Source organism: Dendropsophus ebraccatus, chromosome 3 (assembly GCF_027789765.1).
Source record: "Dendropsophus ebraccatus isolate aDenEbr1 chromosome 3, aDenEbr1.pat, whole genome shotgun sequence".
Lineage (NCBI taxonomy): Eukaryota > Metazoa > Chordata > Amphibia > Anura > Hylidae > Dendropsophus > Dendropsophus ebraccatus.
Window position 1 is genome coordinate 38336277 of NC_091456.1, and position 20249 is coordinate 38356525.

At 46.4% G+C, this 20249-nt stretch overlaps 1 protein-coding gene, 1 long non-coding RNA gene and 1 pseudogene across 2 annotated transcripts; 2 read left to right on the forward strand and 1 right to left on the reverse strand.

Annotated features, from left to right (window-relative positions):
- Window positions 1-388: 388 nt before the first annotated feature.
- Window positions 389-13003, reverse strand: LOC138785491 (pescadillo homolog). The gene is made up of 5 exons (XM_069961492.1): window positions 12795-13003; window positions 10579-10658; window positions 4373-4526; window positions 2742-2913; window positions 389-473 (listed from the first exon to the last, which is right to left on the reverse strand). The coding sequence occupies exons 1-4, from the start codon at window positions 12816-12818 to the stop codon at window positions 2896-2898; spliced, it is 276 nt and encodes a 91-aa protein (XP_069817593.1). The 5' UTR covers window positions 12819-13003; the 3' UTR covers window positions 389-473; window positions 2742-2895.
- LOC138787031 (uncharacterized) lies at window positions 5795-7025 on the forward strand. The gene is made up of 2 exons (XR_011362283.1): window positions 5795-6366; window positions 6472-7025. It is a non-coding gene; the product is annotated as an uncharacterized lncRNA (long non-coding RNA).
- Window positions 13004-13076: 73 nt separating the features above from the next.
- Window positions 13077-20151, forward strand: LOC138785484 (twinkle mtDNA helicase-like; annotated as a pseudogene).
- The last annotated feature ends 98 nt before the right edge of the window (window positions 20152-20249 follow it).

Genomic DNA, 20249 nt, shown 5'->3' on the forward strand with positions numbered 1-20249 from the left:
CTTTTTTTTGAACCGCTGCTTGGTTCCCAGTCACGTATGGCGCTGTTCTATTCCGGGGCACCGGCCGGGGGTGAAGCCCTGGATTCTAATGGAGCCACGTCATAGAGGGGCGGGCGGGCCCGCCTCCAGAGCTTCAACCCGGGCCAGTGCCTGGAAATAGAACAGCGTCGCAATCAGCTTCCCTGCATCGGCGCTGTTCTATCTATGTGAAAAGCTTAAAGCGAATATACTGACTAAAACATATGCTCATTTCTACCAGAATAAAGATTTATTTTGGCTCCAGTTCAGCCTTCTTCACTGTGTAACACAATCCTTTGGCCTGGCAGTGAGCACATTTAATAAAACACGGAGCACATAAGATAAGAAATACACTCATAACTTACATCATGGGAAAAAGCGTATGGAGTAATCCATGTCACCGTCTGTCCTAGGATTTCTGCCTGGTAATAAATTCCTTTGATGGACAAGAAAACCTAAGGAGAAAATGTAAGCAGACACTCAGTGTTACAGAAAGAACTAATAAGCGACACACAGCTCTGCAGCGAATGTCCTCACTGTACTGGGGCTATTATGTCAACCCCCTGAATATAGAGCCAGACCTGCTCCTCAACTCAGCTGCATTCACCTCAATGTACTGAGCTGCAATACCACGCACAAACTGAGGACATGTGTGGCGCTATTTTTGGACGAATGTAGCTATGTTTTTCTACTCCGTCATCACAGCCACAGCAAATATAAAGTTTAAATACTAATATGAAGTGAATTTAAACCCCACTCATTTTGTATAGTGCATCTGTAGTTAGGATGGTGTTCCCGATAGTGCTGTGCATCTCTCAAAAGCAAAATCAAGTAAATTCTGGAACTGCTGCCATCAAGTGGTCGTATTTGGGTACTACACTGTAAATGCTCTTCCAAAACTATTTATTATTATTCTTAACAAGTTCATCTGATAACTTATTTCCAACGTGTTTGTTTTACACATCCAGCCTTGATCCTCCTCCCAGAAAAGCATGGGGGGGGGGGGGGGGGGGAAGGACTATGTAACCATTTTCTTCTCTCCAGCAAATGAATTAAAATACATTTTATTGAAATAAATGTAAAACTTTGCAGGATCAATTTTACCAGTTTACCAGGACGGGAAAATCAAGAAAACCTTTTCTAATATGAAGATGACTAATTTGACTTGTCAATGTGGTCAGGGGAACAGAAAACTGCCTAAGGAACAAACATGGTTGGGCGCTTTCAATGTAGAGGAAGCTTTCTCAGCTCATACATCTGTAGAGAAAAAAGGTTTAAACTCTGATTCCCCCTAAAGGTTGGACTGGTGGGCGTGGGGGGCGCTTATTTTAGGCGAATGTCTTATTTTCGGGAAAACATGGTAGTAAAATCTGCCTAAGCAAATTCTATTAGCCACTGCGGCAGGTACGGAGGTCTAGATAAGGCCTCCAGCTGCCATAGTACCTAGTGATCAACCCACAATCAAGTTATGAAGGAGCCTTTCAGACACCTAAAAGGTGCGACACTTGTCAGTTATCTATTTACAGTAAATGCAGCGATTGCAGCATTTAAAGGGTTAAATGACGGGCCTCAGCTGAACAGCCGAAGTCAGTAATTAGAAGCAGTTTATGTTTATGGACAACCTCTCTAGGTTTTGGATGTGGGTTAGCCCCATTCCCCATTAGTGAAGGGCGTCAGGACAGGTAAGTATAGCTTAATAATTAAACACCACATCCTCCCCCTCAGACAATCCCTTTAAAAAATACATAGAACACATGTTTACACAGCCCACTTAAGTGGACTGGCAGAGGCTTAAAGGGGTAGTTCGCAAACAAAAATAATCTTTCAAATCAACTGGTGCCAGAGATTTGTAATTTACTTCTATTAAAAATTCTCAATTCTCCAGGACTTATCAGCAGCTGTAAGTCCTGCAGGAAGTGGGGTATTCTCTCCAGTCTGACACAGTGCTCTCTGCTGACACCTGTCTGTGACAGGAACTGTCCAGGGCAGAAGAGGTTTTTTATGAGGATTTGCTACTGCTCTGGACAGTTCCTGTCTCACACAGAGGTGGCAGCATCAAGCATGTGTCAGTCTGGAAGACAACTCCACTTCCTGCAGGACATACAGCAGTTGATAAGTACTGGAAGGCTTGAGAATTCACAAATCTGTATAATTTTTTGACACCAGTTGATTTAAAAGCTATTTTCACTGGAGTACTTCTTTAGCATACAATATATCAGGAGAATGATGCAGAATTTCTGATGACTACAGATTTAGAAGAGTGCAGAGGTAGATTCACATCTAAGGGTCCTATTCCACGGGCCGAGGAGGACCCGATCAACGATGTAAACGAGCGGCGATCTGCTAGATCGCCGCTCGTTTACTGGGCCTATTCCACGGCCCGATGATCGTTGAGCGAGGGCTGCAAAGACATCGGGACCCGGAGAGGAAGACCGCGCAGAGAAGAAGACCTGCAGGTAATGTATGATGCTGCGCTTCTGAAATCGTCGGTCGCCCGCCGCCCACCGCTATTCAACCGTAGCGATGCGCGGTGGGGGAACGATGATTTTAGGTCTGGCCCTAAATGAACGATCAGCCAATGACACGATTATCGACTGATCGTTCTCACTATTTCACCGAACGATAATCGGCCGAATCGGGCCAAATGGGGCCGATTCGGCCGATGATCGTTACTGTGGATTAGGGCCCTAACACTAGATGACCTTTTCTAAAAATAAACTCACCTTCCGTAGAGAACGAGAAGCCACAACATAATTAAGGAATTCTATACTAAAGCGACGGCAAAGCTGTATGGTCTGAACGTGACACTTTCCAGTACGTCGAAAGGTAGCAAAAAGAAAGCACATCGACAGAGCATCATCCAGGTCACGGAGAGCATCAATAAAGGTGGGGTACCTGCAAATATAACCACAACATGGGGCTTAAGTCAAAGCACACACACTATAGTTTATAACAGAAAACGTGAAGTATACTGTGACTAATATTTGGCTGTAATGTCACCAAAACAAGACAAGAAAAAAAAAAAAATATGTCACTTCACTGCTCTTCACTTCACGTCCTAAATTATGTATGGTTTCTAATTTGTAAGTGACAAAAACCTTTAATTAAAATCTATGTTTAAAAAATTGTTGTAACTTGCAATAAATCACATGTGTTTGCTGTGTGCCAATTGGCTGGGACCAATTCATCCTGAATAAACAGCCTATATGTTATCAGACAGGTAAGACTCCCCTCCATTCATCCTATATGTCAGGCATTAATATCTAGTGAAGCAAAGATCATACCTCTCCTTGTCCCATTGTGTTCAATGAGATTTCCGCTTTGTTGTTCACACTGCAGAATTCCAGAGCAGAATTTTCTGCCGCAGATCTGCTTTCCGTCCAAAGGCCCCGTTTACACTGAGCAAGAATGATGGAATTCTGCGGCGGAGCTCTCCGCCGCGGAATCCCGCCATGCTCTGTGTCCTGCTTTGAGTGAATGAGAGGGCACGTCCGCTGCCTCTGCTCTTCGCTCAAAGAAATAACATGCCACGTCTTTGAGCAGAGAGCGGCAGCAGCGGAGGCGCCCTCTCATCCACTTAAAGCAGGACACTGAGCATGGCGGGATTCCGCGTCGCAGAGCTCCGCCGCGGAATTCCGCCGTTCTTGCTCAGTGTGAACAGGGCCAAAGAACTGACATGTCAATTCTTTGGACGGATTCTGCAAGAGGAATCCTATAGAAGTCAATGGGGGCTTAAATTCTGTTGGCATTTAATAGTCCCTGTAAGCGGGTATTGATCTGCTCGCTCAAACTGCTGGTCATTCCGTCTAAGGTTGGGTTCACACGACGTTTGCAGAAAACGGATTGCAAAAACGCAGTGTGAACCCAGCCTTATACTTTCACGTCACCATACACATGACAAATGTGTGGTGGTGGTTGACAAGTAATAAGGGTAGCTTCACACGTAACGATACGCAGCGTTTTGTTTTTTTTGACGGACGCAAAAACGTAGCTGACACTACTTTTGTGTGCGTTAAAAAAAGCGGATCCGTTTTGATCCGTTTTTTTTTTACAATAGAAGTCAATGGAAAAACGGATCGAAACGGATGCACAATGTAGTGTGAATCCAGCCTACCACCAACTTTAGCTACAGCGGACTTTTATAGGTAGATTGTCAGCATTACATAGCTCAGCTTTATGTTATCAGATAAGTTAGTTACATGTTTGGCAACAAATCGCACAGCCAACACGCTAGAGGAAAGCAGACTTTGTTTTTCTTAAATAAAAGTTTAGAATCTGTGTTGTGCAGTTCTCTATAGTAATACAGTCAGTGAAATCGCTGGACTGTGAAAGCCTAACAGACTGGAAGACATACCTTGTACTCTCTGAACTTTCCCACAATAGGTTCATGCAGAAGAAACTTGATGTCCTTCAATAGATAAAAGGTCCGGGGCGCTGTAGATCCCTTGTTGACTTTTTTCTTGTGTTTGGGTTCATGAGGATAGATTCCTTTCAGGATGCAGAGACGTCTTAAGAAATAGGAAGAGATCTCACTGGTTTAAATAATGATAAAAAAATAATAAATGATAAAAACTATATACGTATATACTTTTAGGGTCCATTCCCATGTACAGGATCTGCAGCAGAATTGATGTCGCATATGAAGCTGCAGATTTTATGCTGTGTTCAGTTAATTAGTAACGGCCGCATTACACGGCCCGACCTGGGCTGTAAGCCAGTGTTAATCTGCATTGATCTGCTGGCTCGATAGTCGCACAGCCAAGGCTGCACAGAATTTTGCTCTAATCAGCTGTCGGCCACGCGTCTCCTAATACTCAAAGATGTTTGACTGACAGAAAGTTATTTTTTAACCTACTGAAAGAAACTGATGAGCTAAAGAGAACCTGTCACCCCCCGTGCCGGGGTGAAGGCCGCCCGTCCCCCCGCTAGAGACCCTTATACTTACCCATTCTCGCCAAGTCCTGCTCCTGGAACCGGTCACGGGACGGAGATATCCTTGTCGGAAGCGCCGGCACGCGTGCTGCATAGATGAGTCTGACGCCCATAGAGAATGAATGGAGCCATCATTCTCTATGGGCCTCGGACTCATCTCAGCAGCGCGTGCGCTGGGCTTCCGACAAGGACTTCTCCGTCCCGGGACTGGCTCCAGGAACAGGACTTGGTGAGATGGGTTAAGTATAAGGGTCTCTAGCAGGGGTCGGGCGGCCTTCACAACGGCACGGGGGGGTGACAGGTTACCTTTAATGAGTGTGCGTTTGCTTGCTCATCTGCTGATCGCTGCTTTTATTACACAGGGAGATAACTGCCTTATAGGGCAGATGATCTCTGGGTAATAGGGCATCTACACCGATATCTGCAGCAGATTCGGGCAGTGTGAATGCACGGCCATGTTCACACGTGCAGATTTTCAGCTACAGATCTGCAACAAAGCAGTCTATAGAATACATGCATGTGTGAACATTAGAGATGCACCGAAGTATCAATGCTACTATCCATATTTCGGGGAAAAAAAAAAAAGGTTCAGTACCAGGATTTCCTGGTATTCGATACTTTATGTTAAAAGGAACCTGCCACCAAGGATGCGGGCGCATCAGATTTCACCTTTCATTTTCCAAACAGTCTGTGAGGAATGACAGGTGGAATCTGATTGGTTGCTAGGGGCAACTGAGCCAGTTTCACTTTACACCATGTTTGATAAATCTTCCCCATATTATTCATCTCTGTGTGCTCTAGCCACACCCACTGCTTGTGATGTCATCATGACACGTATGAGGATGATGTCACAATAGAACCTGGTTGTGACAATAAAACCAAGCTGCACCCTGACAGCAGTGTTAGTCCAGGCTAACTCTGGAGTAGGAGTAGGAGCGTAGGAGTCTCTCAGGATGACACTCGGCAAGAGAAACCGATCTCGTAAGAATACTCGGGTCACTGTGGCCCAGCCACAAAACCCTGCCCCACCCCCAAACCCTGCCCCATCCCACCCTGCCCCACCACCAAACCGTGCCCCATCCCACCCTGCCCCACCCCTTGCCCCATCCCACCCTGCCCCACCACCAAACCGTGCCCCACCACCAAACCCTGCCCCACCCCTTGCCCCATCCCACCCTGCCCCACCAGCAAGACCAGCTCGCATTCTGAAGAGGGCATATAAGGACATCTGCGAGCCCATGGAGGTTGGAGGACGGCAGTTCCCCGACGACGTGGAGATGCTGGATGTTTCCATAAAGAGGAGAAAGGTTTCCACAACCCACCTGTCGGCAGTGGAGGATATGGAGGTGGACTGAAGCCTCCAGGTACAGATGGAGGATCAGCCTACATACAACATCTATTGGGACTCTTCTAGAGGTAAGAGCCTGACAGTGACAACCATCTCATCTCTGACTGTTCTACAAATGTGCAAAGACAAAATGTTCATTTCCTCACTCATTTATTTCTCTGATTTCTTTGCAGTTTCCCAATAACCTCTATAACATCTGAGGCTCCTGAAGACTCCAACAGAGAGGAGACCATCTATATCATCTGAGGCTCCTGAAGACTCCAACAAAGAGGAGACCATCTATATCATCTGAGGCTCCTGAAGACTCCAACAGAGAGGAGACCATCTATATCATCTGAGGCTCCTGAAGACTCCAACAGAGAGGAGACCATCTATATCATCTGAGGCTCCTGAAGACTCCAACAGAGAGGAGACCATCTATATCATCTGAGGCTCCTGAAGACTCCAACAGAGAGGAGACCATCTTTAAACACAGATGTCAAACTCAAGCCCTCCAGCTGTTGCAAAACTACAATTCCCATCATGCCTGGACAGCCAAAGCCAAAGGCGCGCGAGCCCTTCCATTCAAACAGACAGAAGGCAGGATTCGGTGCCAATTCCATAGTGTGAACGAGCCCTAACAGCTGAGACTCTCATGAACACTCATCCAGAGAGCAGACCATCAGTAGCCGACCACCAAACTTTTGAAATTTACTGAATTATTAATAAATATATATTTTTATACCAAGTTTTCATCTTTTAATCTTTTATGTTTCTCTCACATAATACGGGGTCTTATATTGTTTTTTTTTTTGTGTAAAAAAAAAAAAAAAAAGGCTAGAGCTATGGGGGTAGGTGTTCTTGTCCACACAGTATGCCCCTACACTGTAGCCCCACTGTACACTCTACACTGTAGTTAGCCGTTGTAGTGCACAAGGAGGTAGGCTGGGAGTTGTAGTGCACAAGGAGGTAGGCTGGGAGGTGTAGTGCACAAGGAGGTAGGCTGGGAGGTGTAGTGCACAAGGAGGTAGGCTGGGAGGTGTAGTGCACAAGGAGGTAGGCTGGGAGGTACAGGGGAATTAAAAAGTGTAAAAAAAAGTTTGAAAAAAAATTCATAACAAAAGTTCTAATAATCCCAGCGTTTTACTTTTGTTCAAAAACTAAAAATATAAAAAAAAACAACAACAAACATTTGGCATCATTGCATGCGTAATTGTCCGAACTATAAAACGTAACAAAAAAGTGATCAAAAAGTCACAAATAAAAACATGGTACATGGAGGCATCATATCCACGGCCTGGTGGGGTCATTATATTTGTATTTTAAGCGCTTTTTTCACACTTTAATAAAGGGGTATTCCCCCCCAATTTTTTTTTTGCATTAATACGTTGCCCACCCGTGGCTTTCCACTTTTCCAATATAAAGTTATTACGGATTCTGCACAGTTTTGCTGTTATCTAGGTGCCCCCACCCCCACAGATTGCATAGAATCATCAGCTCTCAGTCCACTCCGACACGGCTCCCTGCTCCTGCCCCGACCCCCCAAGACGGCATCACGTATCCACAGTCTCTTCAGTGTCCACTGAAGTGAGTGAGGACACTGACAGCTGCTGATCAGTGCCTCCTGACTCCCTCCCTCCAGGTCACCTTTGTGCCCCCCCACCTCTGAGCTCACCTGTGCCCCCGCAAACAATCCCGGTGATCGGTGCAGATCTGCACCCCCCCCAGGACTCACCAGCAGCGGCGACACCAAACCTCCCTCCCCGAGACTCAGCAGCAGCCGCGGCGGCACCCGTTCCCCCCCCAGGACTCACCAGCAGCGGCTCCAGCGACACCCGCCTCAAATCCCCCCCGGACCCAGCGGCGGCACCCGCTCACACACCCGAACCCCCCCACCCCACCTTCCAGGACTCAGCAACAGCCGCGGCGACACCCGCCTCCACCCCCCGGGAGTCAGCGGCAACGGCGGCGGCACCCGCTCACCACATGATCCCTCCCCCCGGGACTCAGCTGGAGGGGTGGTGGCGGAGATGCCGGGGCTGGTAACGGGGGCGGCAGCGGCCAGGGATGCCGAGGCTGATGGGGGCAGAGGTATCTGGACTGCGGGACCCCCCCCCCCCCTCCCCTCCTCAATAAGCAGAAGCGGCGGCGACACCCGCTCACCACCCGCTCCCCCCCGGGACCCAGCTGCAGCTAACACCAGCGGTGTGGGCGGGTGGAGATGCTGGGGCTGATGATGAGGGGGGTGGCGGCGGGAATGCCGGGGCTGCGGGGCTTATTCCCCCCGGAATAAGCAGCAGCAGCACCCACTCACATCCCACCCCTCCTCCTCCCGGGAATCACCAGCTTGCGGCGGCACCCGCTCAACCCTACCCCCCCGGGACCCAGCAGGGGCGGCACCCACTCCCCTCGGCACAGCCCGAGCCCCAGGACTCACCAGCAGCGCCAGCAACCAACCCCAGCATGGGACTTTGACTGCTGACTTTGATGCTGCTGACCCTAGGATTGACCTCTTGTGAAACTGTGCCAGTCTCTGCCATCTGCTTCCAGATATGAAACTTTCAATCACTCGGCTCTGCTACGTCGCCCACTCGGCTCTGCTATATCACAAACTCAGCTCTGCTATGCAACTCACTCAACTCTGCTATGCAACTCACTCAACTCTGCTATGCAACTCACTCAACTCTGCAACTCACTCAACACTGCTATGCAACTCACTCAACACTGCTATGCAACTCACTCAACACTGCTATGCAACTCTTTCAACACTGCTATGCAACTCACTCAACACTGCTATGCAACTCACTCAACTCTGCAATGCAACTCACTCAACTCTGCAATGCAACTCACTCAACTCTGCAATGCAACTCACTCAACTCTGCTATACCTTGTGGATTTCAGCTCTTCTTCATCATGGACCAATCACACATAAGCATTGCATGATGGGAGATGTAGTTCTCTGGCTGGCGCCATGTTGGATATCGTTCAGCTTTTTTTTTAAACTTGTAACTATGGAACGGAAGCAGCTAGAAAGACGGGAGATGGCTCAAAATTCTCATGGGGACTTGGTGACTAAGACTATCTAGGTTTGGGAGTATTTCATTTTTTTAGCTCTTGGGGGGATTACCCCTTTAAGTATCGAAATGGTATTGAGCATCGAAATAAAAAATATGGAATCGGTATTGAACTCAAAATTCTGGTATTGTGACATCCCTAGGGTCCATACCATAAAACAAAACCAGTAAAGCAATAACACAGACCATAGAACAGGGTTAGGGACATTTTACATGGCATGATATGTAAGGACGCAAGTGAGCGAGCTGGGCGCTCATTTGCCATGCTTTAGAAGGCGCGATTAATCGTGCGTCCAGACTGAATGAACAATTACTGTATTCTTTGTGCGGCCATTCAAATGTATCGGTAACGGTCTCTCATCCTGTTTACACAGCGAGATGTGTGGCCGATAAGGATAAATTGTTTTCCTGTTTCATGGCTGATCGCTGACACTTTTATGCTGGACGCTTATCAGTAGAGATGAGCGAACCTTATGCATGCTCGAGTTCATCCGAACCCGAACTTTCGGCATTTGATTAGCAGGGGCTGCTGAAGTTGGATAAAGCCCTAAGGCTATCTGGAAAACATGGATATAGTCATTGGCTGTATCCATGTTTTCCAGACAACCTTAGGGCTTTATCCAAGTTCAGCAGACCCAGCTAATCAAATGCCGAACGATCAGGTTCGGATGGACTCGAGGCCGAACCCGGTTCGCTCATCTCTACTTATCAGCCAAAGGAGCAATTCTAGCAAAACTCCTTGGCGATAATTGGCCCGTGTAAAAGGGCCTTAAAGGGAACCAATTATCACATTTGTGCTGATTGGGCTCCAAGAACAACTGCACGCACCTCACAGACAGCTCTCTGGTGGTGTCGGAAGTCTGGGCTCTGTGGTAAAATGCATTTTAATCCGGCGTGCAAGGCAGGGGGAAAGCCGTGACTAGTCATCTAGGCTGTGACTGGTCACGGCTGTCTGTCCTGTCAGCACGCTCTGCAGGGTGAGTGACAGGCAAGGAGGACCATTAGCAGGCCCACGGAGCCTAGATCCCCCAATACCACCAGAGGTCTGTGCAGCCGTTCTGGGAACCCAATCAGCACAAATGCGCTGACTGGTTTGCTTTAAGTCCTTGTATTACAAACCACATCGGAGATTTTTGAGGATTTATTGTACACAATACAGACGGAGTAGGGACAGAAAAACTGAAGCCAGAGGTCACATTAATTCCTGTACACGTAATTTATATATACCTAAAATCTGGCAGGCTCAACTGCAGCTTCTTTCGCGCCTTATTTCTTGTGATGTAGTTGGTGGCTGAACCGCTCTCATACTGAAAGAGAAAAGAAATGGATTAGATACTGAATATAGATATATACGAATTATAGAGTGTCATAGCCAGGGACAAAACCTTCTGACAAAGGGAAATCTGATTGCAATATACAAATATATGAATGGACAATTTTCACACCTAGGCCTGTAACCATGACCAGAGGAAAGAAGGTTTCACCGCCAGCACAGACAGGGATTCTTTACTGTAAGAGCAGTGAGACTATGGAACTCACTACCACATGATATTGTCATGGCTGATTCAATGAATATGTCCTATTGGCATCTGTCTCATTAGGGTTCTTGCCTTCTTTTGGATTAACACAGTTGGGTAATTGGTTGAACCTGAAGAACTTGTCTCATTTTCAACCTTCTTAAAGTGTACCTGTCAGCATCAGCGGCACAGTTCTCTGTTCATCCAAAACTTCTGGACTCCACGTATATGAACAGGCTGTATTGCACGCAACTCCCATTAGATAAGAAGGGGGAACAGCATGCATTATGGTCTCACTGCATGTTCATATCATGGAGTCCTGAACGGATATTTTATGACACATTGCTGGATCTACTAAAACAATTCCCTATGTAACCTAGATACTTAAGGGGTTATCCAGCGCTACAAAAACAAGGCCACTTTCTTCCAGATACAGCACCACTCTAGTCTCCAGCTTGGGGGGGGGGGTTTGCTGCTCAGTTCCATTGAAGTGAATGGAGCTTAATTGCAAACCACACCTGAACTGGAGACAAGAGTCGTGTTGTCTCTGAAAGAAAGTGGCCATGTTTTTGTAGCACTGGATAAGCCCTTTAAAGGGGTACTCCAGCGTGGGGGTACTCCAGATATTTTTAGATGTGGGGGTACTCCAGCTATTTTTAGATGTGGCCAGGGAGAAGGTGGTTGGAAAAAAAAAAAAAAAAAAGACGTCCACTCACCTCCCTGGTTTCAGCGGCGGGTCCTGCATCGCGGCCCTCCGGTGCCCGGCTGCTTCCGGGTGTCTGACGCAGGAAGGAGACGGGATCTGAGAGGACTTGAAATGGATCCCGTCTCCTTCACTGAGTGGCTGAGCGGACCTGAGACATCACGTCTCGGGCGGCGTCAGACACCGGGAAGTGGCCGGGAACCGGGCACCAGAGCGCCGCGATACGGGACCCGCCGCTGGAACCAGGGAGGGGAGTGGACATTTTTTTTGCAGCCACATCTAAAAATAGCCCCCACGCTGGAGTACCCCTTTAAAGTGACTGTACCACCAGGCTCAGCCAGAAGCACTGGAGGCGGGCCAACCCACCCTTAGTGGGAGGAAACCCCTGCCCCTCTATGATAGGGTTCCATTGATTCTAATGGAGTCACGTCATGGAGGGGCTGGAGTTTCTTCCTACTAAGGGTGGGTTGGCCCCCCTCCAGTGCTTCAGCCTGGGCCTGGTGGTACAGTCACTTTAAAGGAGAAGCCCAGCCAAAAAAAAAAAATACAGAGTAGACAGAGGGATGCAGGAACATATTAAAGAATCAATAGTTACCTGTCCCCATGCTCCCGCAGCACGACCACTCTCAGACCCCTGCCATATCACGACCTGGCTCAGGAATCAGCTCAGTCAGTCAGTGACTGGGGTGGGACACTGCTGCAGTCACTGACTGGCTGAGCGGGTCCTTCCTGCCGGGTTTGGATAACACTGGAACCCAGGAGAAACTGGAGCCCAGCGGCAGTTGGGGACTTGGTGACAGGGGCAGGTAAGTATTGATTCTTTATTTTCTTCCAGTTTTTTTTTTTTTATTTTGTCCAGACTTTTCCTTTAACATGCTACCCTCCACCACTCAGAGAACCAGGCTGAAGGATAGTCTTCACTTCCCATATGTCTATATGTGGATTCCACCAGAACAGGTAACAATCACCTCCAGCAGATCTAAGCAATGGAAGCCCCATCATGGAGGCGGTCAGGCTGTCCCCATTGGGACAGTGTGCGAGGTGGACCGTGTGTGAGGGGGGGACAGTGTCAGCTCTTCTATGCTGCTGTCCATTCCTCCCCTCACGCCGAGCAGAGCAAAGATGACGCCAGCGGCCTGTCACCTTCGCACAGCCCGGACCTGGATGTACATAACATCTCCGGCCCCCACCATACTGCTGACAGTATACAAGGACCCGCTCACCTTCTTCTTTTCCAGGCCTCCCATCGCTTCTTAACGGTACAGACCTCTCCGGAACTCACTTACACGTGTATACCGCACGCTGTACTAAGGACCCCTAGTGTGCCCACAGCAATGCCTGCAGCAGGCCTTTACAGGGACAACTATAGTAGGACCCCACCACAAAACAGGCACTTAGATAGACAGCAGCACCAGGGCCTCGCACTTCCGGTGACATTTCAGAGTGAGACGTTAGACCTCTAGTGTCCTGATTGGTAACAGGAAGTGACGTAAGGGCGCCAATGTTTTTATATGATAGCTGTCATGGTGGCGCCCTGCAGGAACATGTGACTTCTCCTGCGTGTATCTGCATGTATGAGATCTATTGTAATGTGACTGCTCCTGTGTGTATGTACATGTACGGTGTCTGTAGTTATGTGACTGGGCGGGATAGACATGTGACTGTTCCTGTGTGTATGTACATGTACGGTGTCTGTAGTTATGTGACTGGGCGGGATAGACATGTGACTGTTCCTGTGTGTATGTACATGTACGGTGTCTGTAGTTATGTGACTGGGCGGGATAAACATGTGGCTGAGCAGGATGATGCGCTGTGTGTTACACAGGGTTATCCCCGGTCAGGGAAAGCATCTCCTCCCGTGTGTCCTCGCACAAGCTCGGCTGAAGCATGGTGTGGCCCCCGCTGGGTTTTCCCGTAGACATTTCAGGAAGGACCTGCTATCTGTCCTTGATGTCTGCCCAGTGACTGTGACAGAGATCCGCCAGTACCTGCGAGACAACAACATCTCCTTCCATGATGGCTACAGCTGCCTGCATGTCCCCAGCCCCTTCACCCCCAACAAAGACAACCTGCTGTTCATTGACAAGACTACAGGGAGGTTTCTGTGCAAGGACACCCTGCTGGAGGGCACCTGGGAGGACTATAAGGACAGCATGGCTCTGCTCCATAAGGAGGGCTGCCCCTTCCTCAGTCCTGACACTATGAGCGGCTGCCTGGAGGACAGCGACTCGGAGGATAGAGAGAGGCAGCTAAACAACATGGAGGTCAGCCGCATCTGGAATAAGGCCGTCTGGTTCCACGATCTGGAGGAGGAAAAGGCGCAGCTGGTTAAAGCCATGTTTAGCATCTCTAAGATCACCAACAATACCCTGAAGAAGTTCGGCGTCAAGTGTTTCCAACCTACCAAAAGTTTAGTCTTCCCCTGGTACAACCCACGAGACCTTACCATGAAAGGGTTAAAGCTGTTGTCTGCCGTGTGCCAGGCGGACGTGGTGAGCTACATCGAAACTCTATATCCAAGGCCTTCTCACTACCATAACCTGTTGGGCATTACAGTGACGGGCAAGAAGGACACGGAGGTGGTGATCACCAGCCAAGAAGTGGATAGTTTAGCTGTACACCAGGCCACGGGGGTGACTACCGTATCACTGCCGCGTGGAATAACCTGTTTGCCCCCTGTCCTTTTGCCTTATCTTGAGCAGTTTAAGCGCATCACCTTGTGGCTTGGGGATGACCTGCGTGCATGGGAAGCCTCCAAACTCTTCTCTAGGAAACTTGGCATCAAGAGGTGCTCTCTAATCCGGCCTGGGGATAAACAGCCCAGCCCACTAAAAGCCTTAAATCTTGGCCTTAACTTGAATAAACTCCTCAAGGCGTCTCTGCCAGCCAGCCAGCCACAAGTCTCATTTCATTCCGTCAGCTCCGCAGTGATGTATTTAGCCAGCTGGAGAATATAGAGCAAGTAGCTGGGGTGAAATGGATGAGATTTCCTGAACTGAACAAACTTCTGAAGGGCCACAGGAAGGGAGAGCTGACAATATTCACAGGTAAATAAAGTTCACGATCCAAGGAAAGGAAAGAATTTGTCGAGACGTCATAGATAAATCTCATACCTTTCATGGTATAGTGGAACTATTTATTGCCAACCAGATTTCACGTTATACGGCAGAGTAAAAATATCCCTCAATGCATGCAAGAGTATGATGTGTGCCGTAATGTAAATGAACAATACATAGGCATACATGTCGCTATTTATGCTGGGAAACCATTAGTATAACAGTTTTCTATGCATCAATAGCAGATCTAGGCAATAATAAATTTCTCTCAGCACCCTACAGTGTTGATATATCGCCTTCATACTTCTAATTAATAAAGCAACCTATACACAGAAATATATTACCAATCACACTACTACATAAGTAATACCTCCACACCATGACTGCCATCACTTCCATTACAGACCCTGTAAGTGATTACAGTACAGTTACATCCAGTGATTCACAGGGGATGTCATTTCCAATCAGTATCGTTCTCCTTCCCTTTTCGTATCCATTCGGCCTAGACCACTATGATTTGTTTACAGCCATGATCTCAACAGAACATACATACATCTTATGGTGTGTTTAGACAGATTTTTTAAAGCCAGAGCCAGTAACTATAAACAGAGAACAGGTCATAAAGAAAAGGATGTATTCCTGGCTTTGGCTTCAAAAATCTGTCAGATAAATCTCTGTGTAAACACACCATTAGACTCCAAAGTTTTTTTTGACATTTATAGCACCCAAACAATAGTAATGCCCCCCTTGGTGAGTACGTAAGTGGATTAGAGGGGGTCTAGATAGGTGCTCAATAAAGAGGGTAACTCTGTCAGTTAGAACTTGTTCTATGCCAAAATAAAACGTTTTCACCGAAATCCACTTGCCGATCAAGAGAGCACATATGGTAGGTAAGCTGTGTACGATCGCTATTTAGTGCAGCTGGGAGCTATATAGGCATATTGTGCCGACACCTGCCCCAATCATGCGGACAGAACTGGGCTTTGTACAGTTGCTTCAGCTCAGTGAGTTCCGTGTATGAGCTGTCTTTTTCATGCCAAACTATGTCAACTGGGCAGAAGAGCAACGTTGGACCTATGCTCTTTCTTGGCTCCAGGGATTCATTAGCCTTGCATTCATTTTCCCTTTTCTTTCTTTTAGGCCCCACTGGTAGTGGAAAAACCACCTTCATCAGTGAATATGCCTTGGACCTAAGCATGCAAGGGGTTAACACTTTGTGGGGGAGCTTCGAACTTAACAACGTTCGCTTGGCCAAAATCATGCTGACCCAGTTCTCTCTGCTGCGTTTGGAGGAACAGCTCGACAAGTACGACGAGTGGGCAGATCGGTTTGAGGAGCTGCCACTTTACTTCATGACTTTCCATGGAGAACAAAATATAAAGTAAGTTAGTGGATGATGTATAGGAATCTATATTTATTACAGAGAGCACATCAATACCAATATATAATAACACAGCGTTGGCCATAGCAGCCAGTCATGTGTCCAACTTTTATTTTTCTAGCGCAAAAGCTAAAAATTAAAGCAGTGCATTGATTGCTGTAGGTAGTTTTTAACCCTTTCCTGCATTCCCATTTACATGGGGAGATATGGGGTGGGTTCAGGAGCTGAGCCTGCTTCTTATATGTAAGGTGTCAGCTGTATATTGTATCAGCAGCTGCTGGAATTGGATGTTATTCGGATCCTGGCAGTTTAACCCCGTTGCTTCTGTGGTCAGTAGATGGTTAGATGGCAGGTGCTGGTTCTGTCACGTCACCAGTCAGTATCTCCACAACTAAATGGTTGCTATGGCGGTCTTGTCTGGTCACCTGTTACACTTATGCAGAGTATGAGGCAAGAACGGTTGTACAATCCAATGCATGTATTCCAGAGTTCAAGAAAACGCATGTTTCTGGAGTGATGCAAACATATATATACTTTATATTTTTGTGCTAATACAGTGGTACCTTGGTTTAAGAGTAACTTGGATTGAGAGCACTTTGCAAGAAGAGCTCAGTTTTTCAAACTCGTAACTTGGTTTAAGAGCATTGCTTTGGTTTAAGAGCTCCCTGTACTGGGTGGGAGGGGTGTGGAGGAGGGGCATGGTCTGCATAGTGGGGTCTACAGCCCTGTACTCTGACCCAGGAAGTCTCTATCACCTTCCAAATCATAGCAGATCCACTTCAGGCTGGGGCTTGCATCAGGGGACAGGACTGTGGAGGTAATCTCTCCATAGCTGTAACCCCTCTCTCCCCAGACAGAGAGTCCTGCTATACTGTGCCCACATCTGCCATGCTCATTCCTTCATGCTCCCTGCAGTCTTGTGTTTGCCATCCCATTGGCTAAAGCTTTAGCTGTCCAGTCATGAGAATTGTAGTTTTCTAACAGCTGGAGGGCCTAAGTTTGACTAGTTCATTCCAAAGGTGTTTGATTGAAACCTGGCTTGTAATAGGTGTTTAGGTTTGCTCTCTTTCTTTGCTCATGTTTGCTATAGTGCAGCTATATTGTCTCTAACAATACAGAAAATACTATTAAAAGGAAGTCTAGTTGGGTCAGTTTAATCACAATGGGGGGCATTTAGTAAGGAATCTAATGTGTGCAACTATTCTAATGGAGATTGGTGTGTATTCTGTTCCAATCTCTTGTGACTGATTCAATAAAATGTAGCGCTGCCATAGTAAATCTGTAAGTAAAAAGTTGCAAATATTAAGAAATTGCGCAGTTATATTAACCTGGTACTGACCAGACGTAAGCCTGCACCTGTTTGTGCGACTATTTAAAAAGTCACAAATGATAAATTGGGCGCTTATCCCGGATTATCCAAACTTTTGGGTGAATACAGAAAACAGGCAGATTAAAAAAAAAGTCCCATCTAAAAAATATTCGCCTGTCGAATACTGGTTCATAAATAGAACTTAGACCAAAAATGGATGAAAAATTGAATTATTCACCAAAAAATAGGCGAAAAACACTTGATAAATTTCCTCAATGTCTTAATGCACAGTGTAGGTTTCCCTAGGTAACAATTTCTTTTTTTGTACCCCATGTAGGTCTGTGGTTGAGACCATGCAGCACGCAGTGTATATGTATGACATTAACCACGTTATCATTGATAATCTGCAGTTCATGATGGGCCAGGAACATCTCTTTTCAGATAAGTAAGAGCTTCGGTTTGGCACGATAATACTCATATGTGCTGTAGTTAAAAACTGATGGGTTAAAATAGTAAAATAAATATGTGCGTATGGTTTTTGCATAGCCTATTGAATTTTTTTATTTTTTATTTTACACTCCGTTCCTCTGTTGTTCCTTGAATCGCTTAAATAAATGGTGTTTTGACACTGGTTTTTTTATATATTTGTCCCTTGACTGTTTAAAAAATTTTTTCTTATTTTTTTTTCATTTATCTTTAGATTTGCAGTGCAGGATTACATCGTTGGGGCATTTAGAAAATTTGCTACTGAAAATGTCTGTCATGTAACGTTGGTCATTCATCCCAGGAAAGAAGATGATGATAAGGAATTGCAAACATCCTCTATTTTTGGTTCTGCAAAAGTAAGTGGGGAAAACACATTCTTGGCCAGAATAAAGGTAGTTAAAGGGGTACACTGGAGAAAAAAAAATTCAAATCCTCTGGTGTCAGAAAGTTTATATAGATTTGTAAATTTTTTCTATTTAAAAAATCTCCAGTCTTCTACTTCTTATCAGCTGCTGTATGTCCTTTTAGGAAGTGGTGTATTCTTTCAAGTCTAACAGCGTGTTCTATGGTCACATCTGTCTGTGACAGGAAGTGTCCAGTACAGCAGCAAATCCACATAGAAAACCTTTCCTGCTCTGGACAGTTTCTGACATGTGCAAAAAAAGGAGTCTGTGGAGCCTCTTTTGCTTCGTCTCAAAACACGGGATAGCCAGATATCCCAAGCCTGTTGCCACGGGGCGCCTCAATGATGGGGAGAGCACCACACCACCCTTATAGGTAGCCCCTTAAGCCCCACTCTGTTGTGAGTATTGGAATATAAATAGGGAAATAACAGGGTGGCCCCTTTTGTGTCAAAGTCTAACTCAAGGTGCGAGTATTGTGACATGACAAGGGCTTGCCAAGGCTGGCATGCATCCACAGACAGCCGTTTCGGGGTATTTGCCCCTCGTCAGTGTGGAGTAGGATTCTGGCTAGTTGGGGCAATGACAAATCAACCAACAAAACACAGTAATCACTGAACTCAAGTAGATCAGTGAAAAAATTCCAATGAAGTACTCAATTAAGAGTTTCCACTGATGCCCCTAAAATTTAAGTATGCAAAAAAGGAGTCCATCGAGCCTCGGCTGTGAGTCTCAAAACACAGGATAGCCAGATATCTCTAGCTTGTTGCCACGGGGTGCCTCCAGATGGGGAAAGCACCACACCACCCTTATACAAGTCTGTAAAACTTTAAAAACAGTTGATTTAAAAACTCTTCCCCCCCCCCCCCCCCCCCCGGAAGAGTACCTTGTTAAAAAAATAGTCGTAGTGAAAATAATATGCCAGTACCAACTTCTAGGAAGTTTTAACTATCATAAAACCCCTGTTATAGTTCTAGTTTGAGAATTTTGTAAATTTGTTTTCTTTTTTTTCATGACGACAGGCCAGCCAAGAGGCAGATAATGTTCTTATACTCCAAGACAGGAAGCTTTCCTCTGGCCCAGGCAAGAGACACTTACAGGTGTCTAAAAACAGGTTTGATGGAGACGTTGGGGTATTTTCACTGGAATTCAACAAGTCCACACTGACTTTTACTTGTTCGAAGAGCAAAGCAAAAGTGAAGAAACTAAACAAAGAGAATGAAACACCGGATACCCCGCCAGATACCCCACCAGGCAAGGCAAAAGTGAAGAGACTGAACAAAGAAAATGAGACACCAGATCCTCTGCCGGATACCACACCAGGCAAGGCAAAAGTGAAGAGACTGAACAAAGAAAATGAGACACTGGATCCTCTGCCGGATACCACATCGGCAAAGAAGAAATAAACCCAGGTCTGTGCTGCTAAACTGACATGGAACTTGCACAGCTCTTCATGGAGTTTGTTACTTGTGTGTCTACTAGACAAGGTGTTCTGAACATTTCAAATGGTTTTGAAAACAGATTCTTATATAAAACACAGTCATTGGTCCTGATTTCAGCATGGTTGTGTAAGCTTAAGTCCACGTATCTTTTCATGTAAAGTATGAAGCTAGTTTTGGTTTGGGTCTGAGTGTTTACACCCCATCAATTGCTACAAATAGACAGGTGAAGCCTTCATGTGGATGTGGAGTCATAGGCAAAGGACTTTTTGCTCAGGGCAATATCATACTTTCCCTACTGCCTTCCCCTGGCATAAAACAATAAACAAGCCGTACTCGCCCCTCTGATTTCCCTGGACAACCTTGTTCTGTTCTTCAGCATTCGTTTGAGCCTTTTCAGTGCCAGTGGTGGTAAGCACAGAAATGGCAAACAGCATTAGAATGGTCACGGAGATAAAGGTCTGCATGCTGCTGTGGGGTATTGGCAGGCTATAGACAAATGTCATTCAATGGTCGCTTGGCTGTGGTGAAGGGGTGATCAGATATATAAAGCAAGCTTGTGGACTTGCCTGGTAGATACATAAGGCACGGCCGTAAGATGTGAGT

Excerpts from the sequence above, each read along its gene's own strand:
- LOC138785491 (XM_069961492.1), bottom strand. The coding sequence starts at position 12,818 with ATGGGAGGCCTGGAAAAGAAGAAG. Across the intron at positions 10,659-12,794 it reads GAGGCCTGGAAAAGAAGAAG|TATGAGAGCGGTTCAGCCAC; the intron begins GTGAGCGGGTCC and ends TTTCTCTTTCAG. Across the intron at positions 4,527-10,578 it reads TTGAGCCTGCCAGATTTTAG|ACGTCTCTGCATCCTGAAAG; the intron begins GTATATATAAAT and ends CTATTTCTTAAG.